The sequence below is a fragment of the Amblyraja radiata genome, chromosome 2, assembly GCF_010909765.2.
Source record: "Amblyraja radiata isolate CabotCenter1 chromosome 2, sAmbRad1.1.pri, whole genome shotgun sequence".
NCBI lineage: Eukaryota > Metazoa > Chordata > Chondrichthyes > Rajiformes > Rajidae > Amblyraja > Amblyraja radiata.
Window position 1 is genome coordinate 4,281,737 of NC_045957.1, and position 18,586 is coordinate 4,300,322.

Here is an 18,586-nt window from a genome sequence, read left to right on the forward strand (position 1 = left end):
AGAACTGGAGGACTAAGGTTTAAGGTGAAGGGGAAACATTTCATAGGAGCCTGAGGGGTAACTTCTTTGCACAGAGGGTGCTGTGTATATGGAATGAGCTGTCAGAAGAGGTAGTTGAGGCAGGGACTATCATGATATTTAATTGACTCTTGGTCTGGTACATGGGTGATCACGGTGGCGCAGCGGTAGAGTTGCTGCCTTACAGCGAATGCAGCGCCGGAGACCCGGGTTCCATCCCGACTACGGGTGCTGTCTGTACGGAGTTTGTACCTTCTCCCCGTGACCTGCGTGGGGTTTCTCCGAGATCTTCGGTTTCCTCCCGCACTCCAAAGACGTACGTTTGTAGGTTAATTGGCTTGGTAGATGTAAAAAATTGGCCCTAGTAGGTGTATGATGGCCTTTAAGAGAGAGTTAGATAGAGCTCTAGGGGCTAGTGGAATCAAGGGATATGGGGAGAAGGCAGGCACGGGTTATTGATTGGGGGTGATCAGCCATGATCACAATGAATGGCGGTGCTGGCTCGAAGGGCCGAATGGCCTCCTCCTGCACCTATTTTCTATATTTCTATGTTTAATGTGCGGGGATCGCTGGTCAGCGCGGACCCGATGGGCCGAAAGGGCCTGTTTCCGCGCTGTATCTCTAAACTAAACTAAATAGCAAAGGTTTGGATGGATATAAGAGGGAGTTAGATGTGGCCCTTGTGGCTAAAGGGATCAGGGGGTATGGAGAGAAGGCAGGTAAAGGATACTGAGTTGGATGATCATCTATTTTCTATGTTTCTATGTTTCTATATGGGTCAGGAACAGCTAAGTGGGATTAGCTTGGTTAGGCAAGCGGGTTAGCATGGACATGTAGGGCTGAAGAGCCTGCTGTGTGTGTGTGTGTCTATGACCTTCGTCACCACTTTCACCGTCAGCCCCACAGGGTTCCTGATTCTGACTGAAGCCGAGTGAAACTGATCTCATCTGCCTGTCGGTGATCCATATCCCTCTATTCCTGGCACTTCCATGTGCCTATCTAAAAGCCACTATCAGATCAGCCTCCACCACCACCCCTGGCAGTGCGTTCCAGGCACCCACTGTGTGAATAAACGTGCTCCGCAGATCTCAATCACATTCTTGAATGCCGGACTAACTCAGCGGGCCAGGCGATGCATCTCTGGAGAAAAGGAGTAGGTGACGTTTCTGGTTGGGACCCTTGTCAGTCTGAAGAAACATACACAACATAGAAAATAGGTGCAGGAGTAGACCATTCGGCCCCTCGAGCCAGCACCGTCATTCAATATGATCATGGCTGATCAGCAAAAATCAGTACCCCGTTCCTGCTTTTTCCCCATACCCCTTGTTTCCATTAGCCCTAAGAACTAAATCTAAAGGGGCTGTCCCACTGCGGTGACCTAATTGGTGAGTTTGAAAAAGTGTCATGTAGAAGACCTCCTTCGACTGCCCTCGATTACCTACGACTAACATGCTGACCCACTACGACCTACCTCGACTGAACCTACGAGTAAAAAAAGTATCGATTTTTTTTTCCACGGCGACCTTTTTTTACTTGCGGGCATTTTTCAACATGTTGAAAAATACGCCACGACCTAGCTGAGGCCTCGAGTACACGGGGACCACTATCGAGCATGAAGGAGAGTTACAAAGACCTAGGACCTCGTGTCGACCATGCTGCGAGTACGAGTCGAGGGCAAACTCTTCTAAACTCCCCAATTAGGTCGCCGCAGTGGGACAGCCCCTTTATTCTCTCTTGAAAACATCCAGTGAATCGGCCTCCACTGCATTCTGTGGCAGAGAATTCCACAGATTCACAACTCTCTGGGTGAAAAAGTCTTTCCTCATCTCAGTCCTAAATGGCCTACCCCTTATTCTTAAATTGTGAATCCTGGTTCTGGACTCCTCCAAAATGGGGAACATTTTTCTTGCATCTAGCCTGTCCAATCTCTTAAATTGTTTATGTTTCTATGAGATCCACTCTCATCCTTCTAATACAAACCCAGTCGATCCATTATTTCATCATATGTCGGTCCCGCCAACCCAGGAATTGACCTGGTGAACCTACACTGCACTCCCTCAATAGCAAAAATGTCCTTCCACAAATTAGGAGACCAAAACTTCACACAATACTCCAGGTGAGGTCTCACCAGGGCCCTGTACAACTACAGTAGGACCTCCTTGCTCCTAAACTCAAATCCTCTCGCAATGAAGGCCAACATGCCATTAGCTCTCTTCACTGCCTGCTGTACCTGCATGCTTAATATCAGTGACTGATGTATAAGGATAACCAGGTTTCGTTGCACCTCCCCTTTTCCTAACCTGACATCATTCAGATAATAATCTGCTTTCCTGTTCGTGCCACCAAAGTGGATAACCTCACATTTATTCACATTATACTGCATCTGCCATGCATCTTCCCACTCACCCAACCTATCCAAGTCACCTTGCAGCCACATAGCATCCTCATCGCAGCTCACACTGCCACCGAGCTTTGTGTCATCCGCAAGCTTGGAGATGTTACATTTAATTCCCTTGTCTAAATCGTTAATATATATTGTAAATAATTGTGATCTCAGCACTGAGCCTTGCGGCACCCCACTAGTCACTGCCTGCCATTCTGAAAAGGCCCTGTTAATTCCTACTCTTTGCTTCCTGGCTGCCAACCAGTTCTCTATCCATGTCAATACCCTACCCCCAATACCATGTGCTCTAATTTTGCACACTAATCTCTTGTGTGGGACCTTGTCAAAGGCTTTATGAAAGTCCAGATACACCACATCCACTGGCTCTCCCTTATCCATTCTACTTGTTACATCCTCAAAAAATTCCAGATTAGTCTATGATTTCCCCTTCATAAATCCATGCTGACTTTGACAGATCCTGTCACTGCTTTCCAAATGCGCTGCTATTACATCTTTAATAATTGACTCAAGCATCTACCCCCCTGTAAGGGTAACTGGTCTATAATTCCCTGTTTTCTCTCTCCCTCCTTTCTTAAAAAGTGGAGTTACATTGGCTACCCTCCAGTCCACAGGAACTGATCCAGAGTCGAGAGAACATTGGAAAATGATCACCAATGCATCCACGATTTCTAGGGCCACCTCCTTGAGCACTCTGGCATGCAGACCATCAGGCCCTGGGGATTTATCTGCCTTCAGTCCCAACAGTTACCTAACACCATTTCCTGACTAATGTAGATTCCCTTCAGTTCCTCCCTCCCACTAGATCCACGGTCCCCTAGTATTTCTGGGAGATTGTTTGTGTCTTCCTTAGTGAAGACAGAACCAAAGTACTTGTTTAACTGTTCTCCCATTTCCTTGTTTCCCCATTATAAATTCACCTGTCTCTGATTGTAGGGAACCTACTTTTGTCTTCACTAATCTTTTCCCTTCACATATCTAAAGAAGCTTTTACTGTCAGTTTTTATATTCCCTGCAATTTTTCTTTCATGCTCTATTTTCCCTTCTTAATTAACCCCTTTGTCCTCCTCAGTTGAATTCTAACTTTCCCCCAGTCCTCCAGTTTGCTGCTTCCTCTGGCTAATTCATATGCCTCTTCCATGGATTTAACACTAGCCACAGTTGAGCCGCCTTCCCTGTTTTATATTTTCGCCAGACAGGGATGAACAATTTTTGTAAGCCATCATGCGGTCTTCAAATCTTTGCCATTGCATCTCCACCGTTAACCCTTTAAGTATAATTTATCTAGCCAATTCCCATCTCATACCTTCAAAGTCTCCTTTCTTTGTTGCGGACCCTCCGTGTCACTCTCCATCCTAATGCAGAATTCCACCATATTGTGGTCACTGTTCGTAACAAGAGGAGTTGAGTATAGGAGCAAAGAGGTCCTTCTGCAGTTGTACAGGACCCTAGTGAGACCACACCTGGAGTATTGTGTGCAGTTTTGGTCTCTAAATTTGAGGAAGGACATTCTTGCTATTAAGGGAGTGCAGCGTAGGTTCACCAGGTTAATTCCCGGGATGGTGGGACTGTCATATCTTGATAGAACGGAGTGGCTGGGCTTGTATACACTGGAAATTATTGTGGTCACTGTTACCCAAGGGGCTTTGCACAACAAGATCGCTAACTAATCCTCATTACACAATACCCAGTCTAGGGTGACCTGCCATCTAGTCGGTTCCTCCACATATTGGCTTCGAAAACCATCCCGTTTACACCAGGGAATCCTCCTCCTCAGCACTGTTACCAACTTGGTTGGCCCAAACTATATGTAGATTAAAGACACCCATAATAACTGCTGTACCTTTGCTGCACGCATCCCTAATTTCCTGCTCGATGCTATCCCCAACCTCCCTACTGCAGTTTGGTGTTCCCTACACAACTTGCCCTTGCCCAGTTCTACCCATACCGATTCTACAGCATCCAAGCTAATGTCTCTCCTTACTATTGCATTCATCTCCTCTTTAACCAACAATGCCACCCCACCTCATCTTCCTTTCTGTCTATCCTTCCTGAATATTACCCCTGCATGTTGAGCTCCCAGCCTTGGTCACCCTGGAGCCTTGTCTCCGTAATCACAACTATATCAAGAAGGGTCTCGACCCGAAACGCCACCTATTCCGTTCCTCCAGAGATGCTGCCTGACCGGCTGAGTTACTCCAGCATTTTGTCTGCACCTTCCTATCCATTAAACGTTCCCCCCTCTCACCTTATAGCTATGCCCTCTAGAGTTGGACATTTCCACCCTGGGGATAGAAGGTTCTCGTTGTCTACCCTCTCTATGCCAGGGAAAGAGTTGTTGTTAGTTGGTTACCTTGTTTGGCGCAAGTTGACCTTGATTTGGTAAACGCAATGAAATCAGGTGGCTCAGCGGTGGCTCAGCGGTGGAGTTGCTGCCTCACGTGGTTCCGCCCTGTTTCAACGAATGCAATCAACCTGGCGTGCACAATTAAATAAGATCAAATAGGACAAGTTGTCCTACAACTTTAGGCTGTGCACGCCATACGCAAGAAGAAGAAGAAGCTCCAGAGATCCAGGTTCAATCCTGACTTTGGCTGCTGTCTGTAAGGAGTTTGTACGTTCTCCATGTGACATGCGTGGGTTTTCTCCGGGTGCTCCGGTTTCCTCCCACACTCCAGGTTTGTACGTTAATTGGCTTGGTATAATTGTAAATCGTCCCTAGTGTGTAGGATAGTGTTAGTGTGTTGGGATCGTTGGTCGGCATGGACTCGGTGGGCTGAAGGGCCTGTTTCCAGGCTGTATCTCTAACAACAAGGGACATGCCACAGCAGCAATTCGATATGTGTGCAGCGTGAGGATTGGGTACATACATATATACATACACACATATATATATAAATACAGGGCATTTTGTTCTAGATTCCTTCTTTAAATCCCATCCTCGCCTCCGTTGCCTAACACCAGTGTAGGCTAGCGGAATCAAGGGATATGGGGGAAAAGCAGGAATGGGGTACAGACTGTGGATGATCAGCCATGGTCATATTGAATGGTGGTGCTGGCTCGAAGGGCCGGATGGCCTCCTCCTGCAACTATTTGTATCTTGTTTATATCAATGGGACGATGGTGGAGAGGGTCAAAAACTCTAAATTCCTGGGCGTCCATATTTCCAAAGATCTCTCCTGGACCCAGCACACTGATGCAATTGTAAAGAAGGCACATCAGCGCCTCTACTTCCTGAGAAGATTACGGAGAGTCGGTTTGTCAAGGAGGACTCTCTCTAACTTCTACAGGTGCACAGTAGAGAGCATGCTGACCGGTTGCATCGTGGCTTGGTTCGACAACTTGAACGTCCAGGAGCGGAAAAGACTGCAGAAAGTTGTGACCACTGCCCAGTCCATCACCGGCTCTGACCTCCCCACCATCGAGGGGATCTATCGCAGTCGCTGCCTCAAAAAGGCTGCCAACGTCATCAAAGACCCACACCATCCTGGCCACTCACTCATTTCACCGTTGCCATCGGGAAGGAGGTACAGGAGCCTGAAAACTGTAACGTCCAGGTTCAGGAACAGCTCCGTTATGTACTATGTTTACACATTGTGTTGTGCTGTAGCGAGCAAGAATTCCATTGTCCTATCTGGGACACATGACAACTCTCTTGACTCTTGGTTTTCCGTGTTTCTAATTGCGGCCCGTGTGGGCGGTAGGAGAGGATGCACCACCCATGGCAACTGGGCCGTGCCAGACTGTGATTCACAGATTTGCCACGCCTGTGAATTGATGCAGGACAGTGGCGCTGCTGGTAGGGCAGCTTACTCACAGCGGCAGAGGCTCAGCTTCCATCCTGACCTCGGCTGCTGTCTGTGTGTGGAGTTTGCACTTTCTCGTTCTGTGACTGTGTGGGTTTCCTCCGGCTGCTCCGGCCTCCCTCCCAATGTCCCAAAGACGTGTAGGCTTGTCGGTTAATTGACCTTGTAAATCACCCCCTAGTGTGTAGGGAGCGGATGCGAAAGTGGAATAACATGGGAAGACACAAAGTGCTGGAGTAACTCCGCGGGTCAGGCCCACAGCTCTGGAGAACATGGCAGCGTGACGTTCATGGTTGGGACTAATTGTAGGAAAAAAGTAACTGCAGATGCTGGTTTACACACAAGGGCACAAAGTGCTGGAGTAACTCCGCGGGTCAGGCAGCATCTCCAGAGAACATGGATAGACGACTTTTCGGATCAGGACCCTTTCTCAGTACTTTGTGTCCTTTTGGGACTGGTGGAAGGAGAGAGGAAGCTGGGTGTGGGGGGGGGGGGGGGGGGGGACAAGTCTGATGAGTGATAGGTGGATACATGTCCCTTCTGGCTGAATATAGTACTAGTGTGAACACGTGATCAATGGTCGGCATGGATGGTGATGTATCTCTGAAACTATGCGTATGTATACATCACGGGGATGGAGTAGCTCTTTCATGTTTCCAAGCTGATGTGTGTGTGCTATGTGTGTGTGTGTGTGTGTGCGTGTGTGTGTGTCTATTTGTGTGAACTCAGCGACCTCGGTCAGGAAACCTGGCTGCCTGTGATATGATAACTCGTGTTAGTATGTGACATTCATTGTGTTTTTTTAGTTTTTGAGATATCGCATGGCAACATCAGTTTGGAAACATTCAAGGCCGCTCCAATCCACTCTCATATCTGCATTTTTAGTTTAGTTTGGAGACATGGGCCCTTCAGCCCAATGAGCCCATGGCGGGGGAGGGGGGGGGGAAGACACAAAGTGCTGGAGTATCTCAGCGGGTCAGGCAGCATCTGTGGAGAGCATGGATAGGTGACGTTTCACAGAGTGCTGGAGTAACTCAGCGGGTCAGGCAGCATCCCTGGAGAGCATGGATAGGTGACGTTTCACAGAGTGCTGGAGTAACTCAGCGGGTCAGGCAGCATCTGTGGAGAACGTGGATAGGTGACGTTTCACAGAGTGCTGGAGTAACTCAGCGGGTCAGGCAGCATCTGTGGAGAACATGGATAGGTGACGTTTCACAGAGTGCTGGAGTAACTCAGTGGGTCAGGCAGCATTTGTGGAGAACGTGGATAGGTGACGTTTCACAAAGTGCTGGAGTATCTCAGCGGGTCAGGCAGCATCTGTGGAGAACATGGATAGGTGACGTTTCACAGAGTGCTGGAGTAACTCAGCGGGTCAGGCAGCATCTGTGGAGAACGTGGATAGGTGACGTTTCACAGAGTGCTGGAGTAACTCAGCGGGTCAGGCAGCATCTGTGGAGAACATGGATAGGTGACGTTTCACAGAGTGCTGGAGTAACTCAGGAGGTCAAGGCTGGCCCAGGGAGTTACTCCAGCACTCTGTGCTTTTTTTGTAAACCACCATCTGCAGTTTCTTGTTTCTCCAACAAACGATACAAATATTGTGTTTTTGCAGATCTACCTGCATTGCCCTTTAGTAAGCCGTTTACCTCACCGTTCCAACCCGAAACGTCGCCCCTTCCCCCTCTCCAGAGATGCTGCCTGACCCCGCTGAGTTACACCAACATTTTGTGTCTACCTTTGGTATAAACCAGCATCCGCACAGTTCCTCCCCGCCCGCCTTTGGTTTAGTCTCCATGGTGTCCTGTAAGGAATCATTCAGTCTGGAGAAGGGACCCGACCCGAAACGTCACCTCTCCATGTTCCCCAGAAATGCTGCCTCACCCGCTGAGCTACTCCGGCATGTTGTGCCTTTCCTTGGTAAACCAGCATCTTGCGTCTACGTGGGCTTGTGAGCATTCACAGGGCAACCACGGTGTGAAGGCTGTGTGGATGATTCTGACGTGTGAAACCTTTGCTGATCCCAGTCAGTGACGTACAGCTGCTGACTGGGGCAGTGCAACACCGCCTATCTCCATGGGGTAGGGGTGACAAGCAAGGGGGTCAAGATTCATGTCAGTACTAAGGCGCCCCTTCTAGGAATGTTTCAATGGTTCTTTAATGTCACATGGACTGAGGAACAATTAAATTCATTTTTTTCATACAATTCAGTTTGAAAAAACCCTACTAAACAAAGGCACAATCATGAATGAACAAAAATGTCTTGCCACATGTGACAAGTCACCGTGATATTCACCCAAGGTGTGCAAGCAGCCACCACAGTCTCCAAGGACCTTAAATGGGGGGCGACCATCGACTCCACAGTCAAAAAGGCCCAACAGAGGATGTACTTCCTGCGGCAGCTGAGGAAGCACAATCTGCCACAGGCAATGATGGTCCAATTCTACACGGCCATCGTAGAGTCTGTCCTCACCTTCTCCATCATGGTCTGGTTTGGCTCAGCCACCAAGCACTACACCCGGAGGCTGCAGCGAATCGTCCGATCAGCTGAGAAGGTTATTGGCTGCAACCTTCCCTCCATTGACGAACTGTACACTGCAAGGGCCAGGAAGCGAGTGGGTAAGATCATCTCTGACCCCTCTCACCCTGGCCACAAACTCTTTGAATCACTTCTCTCTGGAAGGTGACTCCGGACTGTCAAAGCTGCCACAGCACGACATAGAAACAGCTTTTTTCCACGAGTAGTAGCTCTACCTAAGAAGCCATTTAGAACGGAGACGAGGAAACACTTTTTCTCACAGAGAGTGGTGAGTCTGTGGAATTCTCTGCCTCAGAGGGCGGTGGAGGCCGGTTCTCTGGATGCTTTCAAGAGAGAGCTAAATAGGGCTCTTAAAAATAGCGGTCAGGGGATATGGGGAGAAGGCAGGAACGGGGTACTGATTGTGGATGATCAGCCATGATCACATTGAATGGCGGTGCTGGCTCGAAGGGCCGAATGGCCTACTCCTGCACCAATTGTCTATTGTCTACTCAATAACCAAAAATCTGTGGCCTCCTTGTGCTCTGGTATTTTATTTCATTCACATGTTTAATCGATAATGTTTTATTATTAATGTTTAATGTTTCATGTGTCATTCCTAACTGTCACTGTATGTCATGTTGTCACTTGCGTGCGGAGCACCAAGGCAAATTCCTTGTATGTGAATACTTGGCCAATAAACTTATTCACATAACGGGTGGTGACACAGCTACAAGGATTCAATTTCAACACAATTTGAACACATTCCATTTGTGCCCCCCCCCCCCCACCTTAGTTCTCAGTGGTTCCCCCACGCTGGGTCCTCCTTTGTTTCCCCCCCCCCCCCCCCCACATGCTCAAGCACAAGAGTTGAGTTTAGTTTATTGCTGTCTCTTGTACCGAGGTACGGTGAAAAGCTTGTGTTACGTGCTAACTAGTCAGCGCAAAGACTATACATGATTACAACCGAAACATCCACAGTGTACGGATTACAGGATAGAGGGAATAACGTGAATAATGTTTACTGCAAGATAAAGCCAGTAAAGTCCGATCAAAGATAGTCCGAGGGTGCCAGTGGGGTAGATAATAGCTCAGGACTGCTATGTAGCTGCTGGTACAATGGTTCAGTTGCCTGATAACAGCAAGAGTATAAGAATAGTGGATTACACTGAGTGCAAAGAGCCGCCATGCTTCAGCAGAGAAACTCAGCGGGTGCAGCAGCATCTATGGAGCGAAGGAAATAGGCAACGTTTCGGGCCGAAACGTTGCCTATTTCCTTCGCTCCATAGATGCTGCTGCACCTGCTGAGTTTCTCCAGCTTTTTTGTGTACCTTCCACCTGTCACTTGTCTGAACATGGGTCCCAAAACGTCACCTATCCACGTTCCCTCCCGAGATGCCGCCTGGCCCGCTGTTACTCCAGCACTTTGTGCCTTTTGTGTATTAACCAGCAGCTGCAGTTCCGACTAGTTCTCCCCTCCCCTACTGTGGCCCATTTCACCCACACACAAAAAACATTTGGACAGGTACATGGGTAGAACAGGTGTAGAGGGATATGGGCCAAACGCAGGCAGGTGGGACTAGTGGCAGATGGGGCATGTTGGTCGGCGTGGGCAAGTTGGGCCGAAGGGAACGTTTCCACTCCAGCATTTTGTGTCTTATCTTCAGTTTAAACCAGCATCTGCAGTTCCTTCCTGCACAGAAGGTAGGGATGGCGGGACTGTCATATGAGGAAAGATTGAAAAGACTAGGCTTGTATTCACTGGAGTTTAGAAGGATGAGGGGCGATCTTATAGAAACATATAAAATTATAAAAGGACTGGACAGGCTAGACGCAGGAAAAATGTTCCCAATGTTGGGCGAGTCCAGAACCAGGGGCCACAGTCTTAGAATAAAGGGGAGGTCATTTAAGACTGAGGTGAGAAAAACGTTTTCTCCCAGAGAGTTGTGAATTTATGAAATTCTCTGCCAGAGGACAGTGGAGGCCAAGTCACTGGATGGATTTAAGAGAGAGTTAGATAGAGCTCTAGGGGCTAGTGGAATCAATGGATATGGGGAGAAGACAGGCACGGGTTATTGATTGGGGACGATCAGCCATGATCACAATGAATGGCTGTGCTGGCTCGAAGGGCTGAATGGCCTCCTCCTGCACCCATTTTCTATGTTTCTATGTCTATGACAAGTTGGGCAGTTTGGGTCGAAGGGCCTGTTTCCATGCTGTGTGATTCTCTTGACTCTCTGACCTGTCCTTCTCTCTCTCCCCGCTGCAGTCTCGATCGATGACATCCAGGAGGTGCGGCCGGGCCACCAGTCGGAGGGCATGCAGCGCTACGCCATGGAGATCCCCACCGACCGCTGCTTCACCGTCATCTTCAAGGGCAGGAAGAAGAACCTGGACCTGGTGGCCAGCGACGCCAAGGAGGCCCTGCACTGGATCGATGGCCTCAACAAGCTGAAGAAGAGGGATGCCACCATGAACAAGCAGGAGCGGCTCGACCAGTATCCTTCACTCACACGGCCGGGGGGGGCGCACTGGCTTCATGTCACAGATACAGCATTCAAACAGGCCCTTCGGCCCATCCAGCCCATGACAGAAACCAGGGGGATAAAGTTGCCCCTGGGCTGCACAGTGGCACAGCTGGTAGAGTTGCTGCCTTATAGCCCTATCCCACTGTACGAGTTCATTCAAGAGCTCTCCCGAGTTTAAAATAATCAAACTCGCTGCTTTTATAGCCCTGTCCCACTGTACGAGTTCATTCCAAGAGCTCTCCCGAGTTTAAAAAAAAAATCAAACTCGTGGTAAGCACGGAGAATGAACGTAGCGGGTACGTCGGAGCTCGGGGACGTCTCTTAGCGGCTCGTAACGCTAACGGCAGGTACTCGGGAAGACTCGCTAACGGCAGGTAAGCACGGGAAGACTCGTGAAGATTTTTCAACACGTTGAAAAATGTCCACGAGAGCCCCGAGTACCGACGAGTGGCCATTACCGTAAATCTCCGAGTTGGAATCAGGGCAAACGCGGGAGAGCTCTTGGAATGAACTTGTACCGCGGGACAGGGGTTTTGCCGCTCCAGAGACCCCGGTTCAATCCTGACTGCAGGTGCTGCCTGTGAGGTGTTTGCACGATCTCCCTATGAATGCGTGGTGTTTTCTCCGGGTGCTCCGGCTTCCTCCCACATCCCAAAGACCTGCGAGATTGTGGGTTAATTGGCCTGTATAAATTACCCCCCAACGTGTTGGTAGTTGATGCACAACTGGATAACATAGAACTAGGGTGAACAAGTGATCGCTGGTCGGCACGGACTCGGTGGGCAGAAGGGCCTGTTTCCATGCTGTATCTCTAAACTAACCTGGAGCACCTGTTGGAAACCGCACTCTCACTGAGAGAACGTGTAAACTCCACAGAGACAGCGTCCAATGTCAGGATCATGAGGGGGATAGATAGGGAAAATGCACTGGCTGTGGAATTCTCTGCCACAGAGGGCGGTGGAGGCAGGTTCTCTGGATGCTTTCAAGAGAGAGTTAGATAGGGCTCTTAAAGATAGCGGAGCCAGGGGATATGGGGAGAAGGCAGGAACGGGGTACTGATTGGGTGTGATCAGCCATGATCACATTGAATGGCGATGCTGGCTCAAAGGGCCAAATGGCCTACTCCTGCACCTATTGTCTATTGTATATAAACTTATGCCTTCTAATGTTTGAATCCCCAGCCCTGCGAAAAAGACTGGGCATTCACCTAATCTCCCTGACATCGCTACAAGAGCTCTGTACTTGTAATAATAATAAATTAAACTAAACTAAACTAACCTTGGCCAGATTCAGCCAATCTCAAAAATGAACTAACATCACGACGTTTTGTTTATTGTCACGTGTACCGAGGTACAGTGTTTTTGTTGCGTGCTATCCAGTCAGTGGGAAGATAATACATGATTACATCAAGCCGTCCACAGTGTACAGATACACAATAAAGGATATCATGTTTAGTGCAAGATAACGTCAGGTAAAGTCCGATTAAAGATAGTCCGAGGGTCTCCAATGAGGTAGATGGGAGGTCAGGGCCGCTCCCCAGTTGGTGGTAGGATGGTTCAGTTGCCTGATAACAGCTGGGATGAAACTGTCCCTGAATTTCAAGAGAGAGCTAAATGGGGCTCTTAAAAATAGCAGAGTTAGGGGATATGTGGAGAAGGCAGGAACGGGGTACTGATTGGGGATGATCAGCCATGATCACATTGAATGGCGGTGCTGGCTCGAATGGCCGATTGGCCTACTCCTGCACCTATTGTCTATTGTCTGTTGTTTATCTGGAGGTGTGCGTTTTCATACTTCTGTACCTCTTGTCTGATGGGAGAGGGGAGAAGAGGGAGTGACCGGGGGTGAGACTAGTCCATGATTATTGTTGGAGTAACTTGTGTCATCGCAGCGTTCGATGGGTTTAACAATCCCCAGCTCCTTAGAAACCCACAGTGTGCACAGCTATGTGATCCAGCCACCTGGCCCTGATTGATCAAAGCTCCCCTGGATCCCGGCCAAACTCTGCACGGAGCCTTCCTCTGTTTACTACCCACGGCAGTTTGTCCTGAGCAGGGAGACAGTGAGTCGGCCATCCCTGCCGTGTGAGGCCTGGAGAGAGGAGGTCACACGATCTCTCAGCGGCTATGGGAACAGGGTGGAGGATTGCTGGGCTAGGTCTCCTCAGGCAAGCACCAACTCATCTTCACCATCCTAACCCACGTGCAGAGGGTTGTGAGTTAACGTCCCGTGTCAGGGATCGGACCATTTTAGTTTCAAGTACAAAGTGCTGGAGTTGATTTGGGTTGAAATGAGTTGAGTGGAATTGAGTTGTATTGAGAGTGGAATTAAATTGTTTAGTTTACTCAAGACGTCATACAGTGTTGAAACAGGCCCTTCGGCCCAACTTGCTGCTGACATGTTGAGGAAATTACAAAGTGCTGGAATTACTCAGCAGGTCAGGCAGCATCTGTGGAGATAATGGATAGGTGACGATTCAGGTCGGGACCCTTCTCCATTCCCTCCACAGATGCCGCCTGACCTGCGGAGTTACTCCAGCACTTTGTCTTTTACTCAAGATTCATGCATCTGCACTTCCTTGTGTCTCCTTTGGTTTTAGTTTCGAGAAACAGCATGGAACCCAGCTCCTCTGCCCACCGGCTTGAAGCCAACCATCAATCGCCCGTTCACGCGAGTTGCCTGCTATCCCACTTTGTCATCCACCCCCCTGCACGCTAGGGCCAATTAACCTGCACATCCGCACGCCTTTGGGATGTGGGAGGAGACCGGAGCATCTGGAGGAAGCCAATGTGGTCACAGGGAGAACGTGCAAACTCCACACAGACTGTGTCCACTCAGCCCGTTTATCCCACCCACGACCCGACACACCTCTACAAGATCACCCTTCACCTGGCAGAGAACCCAGAGACAGGGAATGTGCTGGTGGGCAGGTCATCAAGGTTTGTAGCACCAGTTAGCTCTGCCTTTGAAGGTGATGGTGAAGGAATATAGATGGGCCAGGCTAGCACTTGAAGCACAGGAGGATAAGGGGGGAATTTATAGAGGTTGAATCAAGAGAAGAAGAGATTGAGTAAACAAGTCTTTTGCCCAGAGGAGGAAATTGAGAACCAGCGGACAAAGGTTTAAGGGAAAGGTTTAAAATGGTAACTTTTTTACACAAATGTTGGTGGGTATATGGAACGAGCCACCAGAGGAGGTAGTTGAGGCAGGTACTGTCGCAACATTGAAGAAATATTTGGATAGGTACGTGGATAGGGGAATATGGGCCGCAGGGAGGCAGGTGGTGCTCGTGCAGATGGGGCATGCTGGCCGGTGTGGGCAAGTTGGGCCGAAGGGCCTGTTTCAACACTGCATGTCGCGACGACTTTGTCAGCACCAGTCTGCGTTCCCACGGTGACCATTTTAGCCGTGTTTGGGTGACGTTCTAGCGAGGCTAGTCGTCTCGCAAGTAAGCAGTCTGATGAGATTACAAAGGCAACGCGCAAATATGGGAAGTGAGTGCGCAGTCCAACAGGTTTGCTGAAAGATGCTTGAGAATCCAATCACAGCTGGCTCAGCGGTGCCCTCTGCTGATGAAAGAGCAAAGTGCAGCCACCTGATGGTTAACAGAGCAAGAATGCACAAAAACAGGTCATTCAGCCCAACTGGCCCTGCTGACCAAGATGCCCCATCTAACCTAGTCTTATTATCCCACTTCAGGCCCATATCCCTCTAAACCTATACAATCCATGTACATGTCCTAGCTCCTCTGGCAGCTTGTTCCATATATGCTATGAGAATGCAGGGCGACTGGGTGAGTGGGCAGATGCATGGCAGATGCAGTTTAACGCAGATAAATGTGAGGTTATCCACTTTGGTAGCAAAAACAGGAAGGCAGATTACTATCTAAATGGCGTCAAGTTGGGAAATGGGGAAGTACAACGGGATATGGGGTCCTTGTTCATCAGTCTATGAAAGTAAGCATGCAGGTACAGCAGGCAGTGAAGAAAGCGAATGGCATGTTGGCCTTTAGAACAAGAGGAATCGAATATAGGAGCAAAGAGGTCCTTCTGCAGTTGTACAGAGCCCTCGTGAGACCACACCTGGAGTATTGTGTGCAGTTTTGGTCGCCTAATTTGAGGAAGGACATTCTTGCTGTTGAGGGAGTGCAGCGTAGGTTTACAAGGTTAATTCCCGGGATGGCGGGACTGTCATATGCTGAGAGAATGGAGCAGCTGGGCTTGTACACTCTGGAGTTTAGAAGGATGAGAGGGATTCTTATTGAAACATATAAGATTGTTAAGGGTTTGGACATGCTAGAGGCAGGAAACATGTTCCCGATGTTGGGGGAGTCCAGAACCAGGGGCCACAGTTTAAGAATAAGGAGTAAGCCATTTAGAACGGAGACGAGGAAACACTTTTTCTCACAGAGAGTGGTGAGTCTGTGGAATTCTCTGCCTCAGAGGGCGGTGGAGGCAGGCTGTGGCGCAGCGGGTAGAACTGCTGCCTCACAGCGCCAGAGACCCGGGTTCCATCTTGACCACGTGTGCTGCCTGTACGGAGTTTGTACGTTCTCCCCGTGACCTGCGTGGGTTTTCTCCGGGAGCTCCGGTTTCCTCCCGCACTCCAAAGACGTGCGGGTTTGTAGGCTAAGTGGCCTGTGTAAATTGTAAATTGTCCTTAATGTGTGTAGGATAGAATTAGTGTACGGGGTGATCGCTGGTCGGCACGGACTCAGTGGGCCGAAGGGCCTGATTCCACACTGAATCACTAAAGTCTAAAGTCTTGAGCAAAAAAACAAAGTGCGGGATTAACCCAGTGGGTCAGGCAGCATCTGCGGAAGGAAATGGTAGTTGGGAAATGGGAAATCAGACTTTAATGTGACAGTATGTCTCACATTAAATGCTGTGCCCATTATGCCTTATCTTTTCACTGTGGACGGCTTGATTATAACCCTATTGTCTTTTCTCTGACTGGACTGCGCCCTACAAAAAAAACGTTCGCATGTGACATTAATAAACAAAAATAAACGAAATTGGCAGGTGTTGTTTCTGACTGAAGAAGGGTCAGATACTGTAAATTGCCCCTAGTGTGTAGGATATGAAACTGGGATAACATGGAACTGGGGGTGTGAACAGGTGATTATTGGACAGCGTGGACGCAGTGGGCCAAAGGGCCGGTTTACGTGCTGTATCCCGTAACTAAAACTAATCTAAAAGATGTTCTCATGAATCATAGAAACATAGACAATAGGTGCAGGAGTAGGCCATTCGGCCCTTCGAGCCTGCACCGCCATTCAATATGATCATGGCTGATCATCCAACTCAGTATCCTGTACCTGCCTTCTCTCCATACCCCCTGATCCCTTTAGCCACAAGGGCCACATCTAACTCCCTCTTAAATATAGCCAATGAACTGGCCTCAACTACCTTCTGTGGCAGAGAGTTCCAGAGATTCGCCACTCTCTGTGTGAAAAATGTTTTTCTCATCTCGGTCCAAAGGATTTCCCCCTTATCCTTAAACTGACTCCTTGTCCTGAACTTCCCCAACATCGGGAACAATCTTCCTGCATCTAGCCTGTCCAAACCCTTAAGAATTTTTTAAGTTTCTATAAGATCCCCCCTCAATCTTCTAAATTGAGGGGGGATCTTATAGAAACTTCCAAAATTCTTAAGGGGTTGGACAGGCTAGATGCTGCCTGGCCCGCTGAGTTCCTCCATCACTCTGTGAAACATATAAGATTGTTCATGGCTTGGACACGCTAGAGGCAGGAAACATGTTCCCGATGTTGGGGGAGTCCAGAACCAGGGGCCACAGTTTGAGAATAAGGAGTAAGCCATTTAGAACGGAGACGAGGAAACACTTTTTCTCACAGAGAGTGGTGAGTCTGTGGAATTCTCTGCCTCGGAGGGCGGTGGAGGCGGGTTCTCTGGATGCTTTCAATAGAGAGCTAGATAGGGCTCTTAAAAATAGTGGAGTCAGGGGATATGGGGAGAAGGCAGGAACGGGGTACTGATTGGGGATGATCAGCCATGATCACATTGAATGGCGGTGCTGGCTCGAAGGGGCGAATGGCCTACTCCTGCACCTATTGTGTATTGTCTGTGTTTTGACTGGAGATGCCCTCTTCTGCATTCCGTTGAGTTGCTTCCTTCAATCAAGCCGCAGATGGTTCCAGATTCACCTGCAGAAGGCCGACATGGACAAGGACAACAAAATGACCCTGAATGAAGTGAAGCGTTTCATGCAAATGATGAACATTCACGTGGACGATATGTACGCAAAGGAACTATTCACGGTACTGTACCCCCATCTCTCCGTCTGCTTTCCCTCCCCTGGTGATCAAAGGGCTCTGATGGTTGGAGACATAGAGTGATACAGCGTGGAAACGCCCCCCCCCCCCCCCCACAGCATCACAGACCCAGGTTCAATCCTGACCTTGTGTGCTGTCTGTATAGAGTTTGCACCTTCTCCCTGCGACTGCGTGGGTTTTCTCTGGGTGCTCTGGTTTCCTCCCACTCCAAAGACGTGCAGGGTTGTAGGTTAATTATCCTCTAAGATTATCCCCCAGTGTGTAGGATAGAACTAGCGTACGGGTCATAAGTGACAGGAGCAGAATTGGACCATTCGGCCCATCAAGTCTACTCCGACATTCAATCATGTCTGATCTATCTCTCTCTCCTAACCCCATAACCTCTGATACCTGTACTAATCAAGAATCTATCAATCTCTGCCTTAAAAATATCCACTGACTTGACCTCCACAGCCTTCTGTGGCAAAGAATTCCACAAATTCACCACCCTCTGACTAAAGAAATTCCTCCTCATCTCCTTTCTAAAGGAATCTCCTTTAATTCTGAGACTATGACCTCTGGTCCTGGACTCTCCCACTAGTGGAAACATCCTCCCCACATCCACTCTATCCAGGCCTTTCAGTATTCTGTACGTTTCAATGAGGTCCCCCTCAGCCTTCTAAACTCCAGCGAGTACAGACCCAGTGCCGTCAAACGCTCATCATAGGTTAACCCACTGGGATCATTCTTGTAAACCTCCTCTGGACCCTCTCCAGAGCCAGCACATCCTTCCTTAGATATGGGGCCCAAAATTGCTCACAATATTCCAAATGTGGCCTAAATGCTTATAGAGCCTCAGCATTACATTGTATACAAGCCCTCTTGAAATAAATGTGAGCATTGAGTTTGCTTTCATTACTATCGATTGCTGATCAGCGCAAACTCTGTGAGCTGAAGGGCCTGTTTCCACGCTGTATCTCTAAACTAAACTAGTTCTATTGAGATGTAGCTGAGTTACTCCAGCCCTCTGTATCTGCTAATGGGATT

General features: G+C 48.8%; 1 protein-coding gene across 4 annotated transcripts in view; it reads left to right on the forward strand.

The window, feature by feature from the left end:
- plcd1 (phospholipase C delta 1) overlaps positions 1-18,586 on the forward strand; it is a 154,349-nt gene that overhangs the window by 94,830 nt on the left and 40,933 nt on the right. For all 4 annotated transcript variants that reach the window (XM_033040792.1, XM_033040810.1, XM_033040802.1 and 1 more), the window contains exons 3-4: positions 11,010-11,238; positions 17,416-17,545. In XM_033040792.1, the coding sequence (XP_032896683.1) occupies positions 11,010-11,238; positions 17,416-17,545 (359 nt within the window). The remainder of the gene's footprint in view (positions 1-11,009; positions 11,239-17,415; positions 17,546-18,586) is intronic.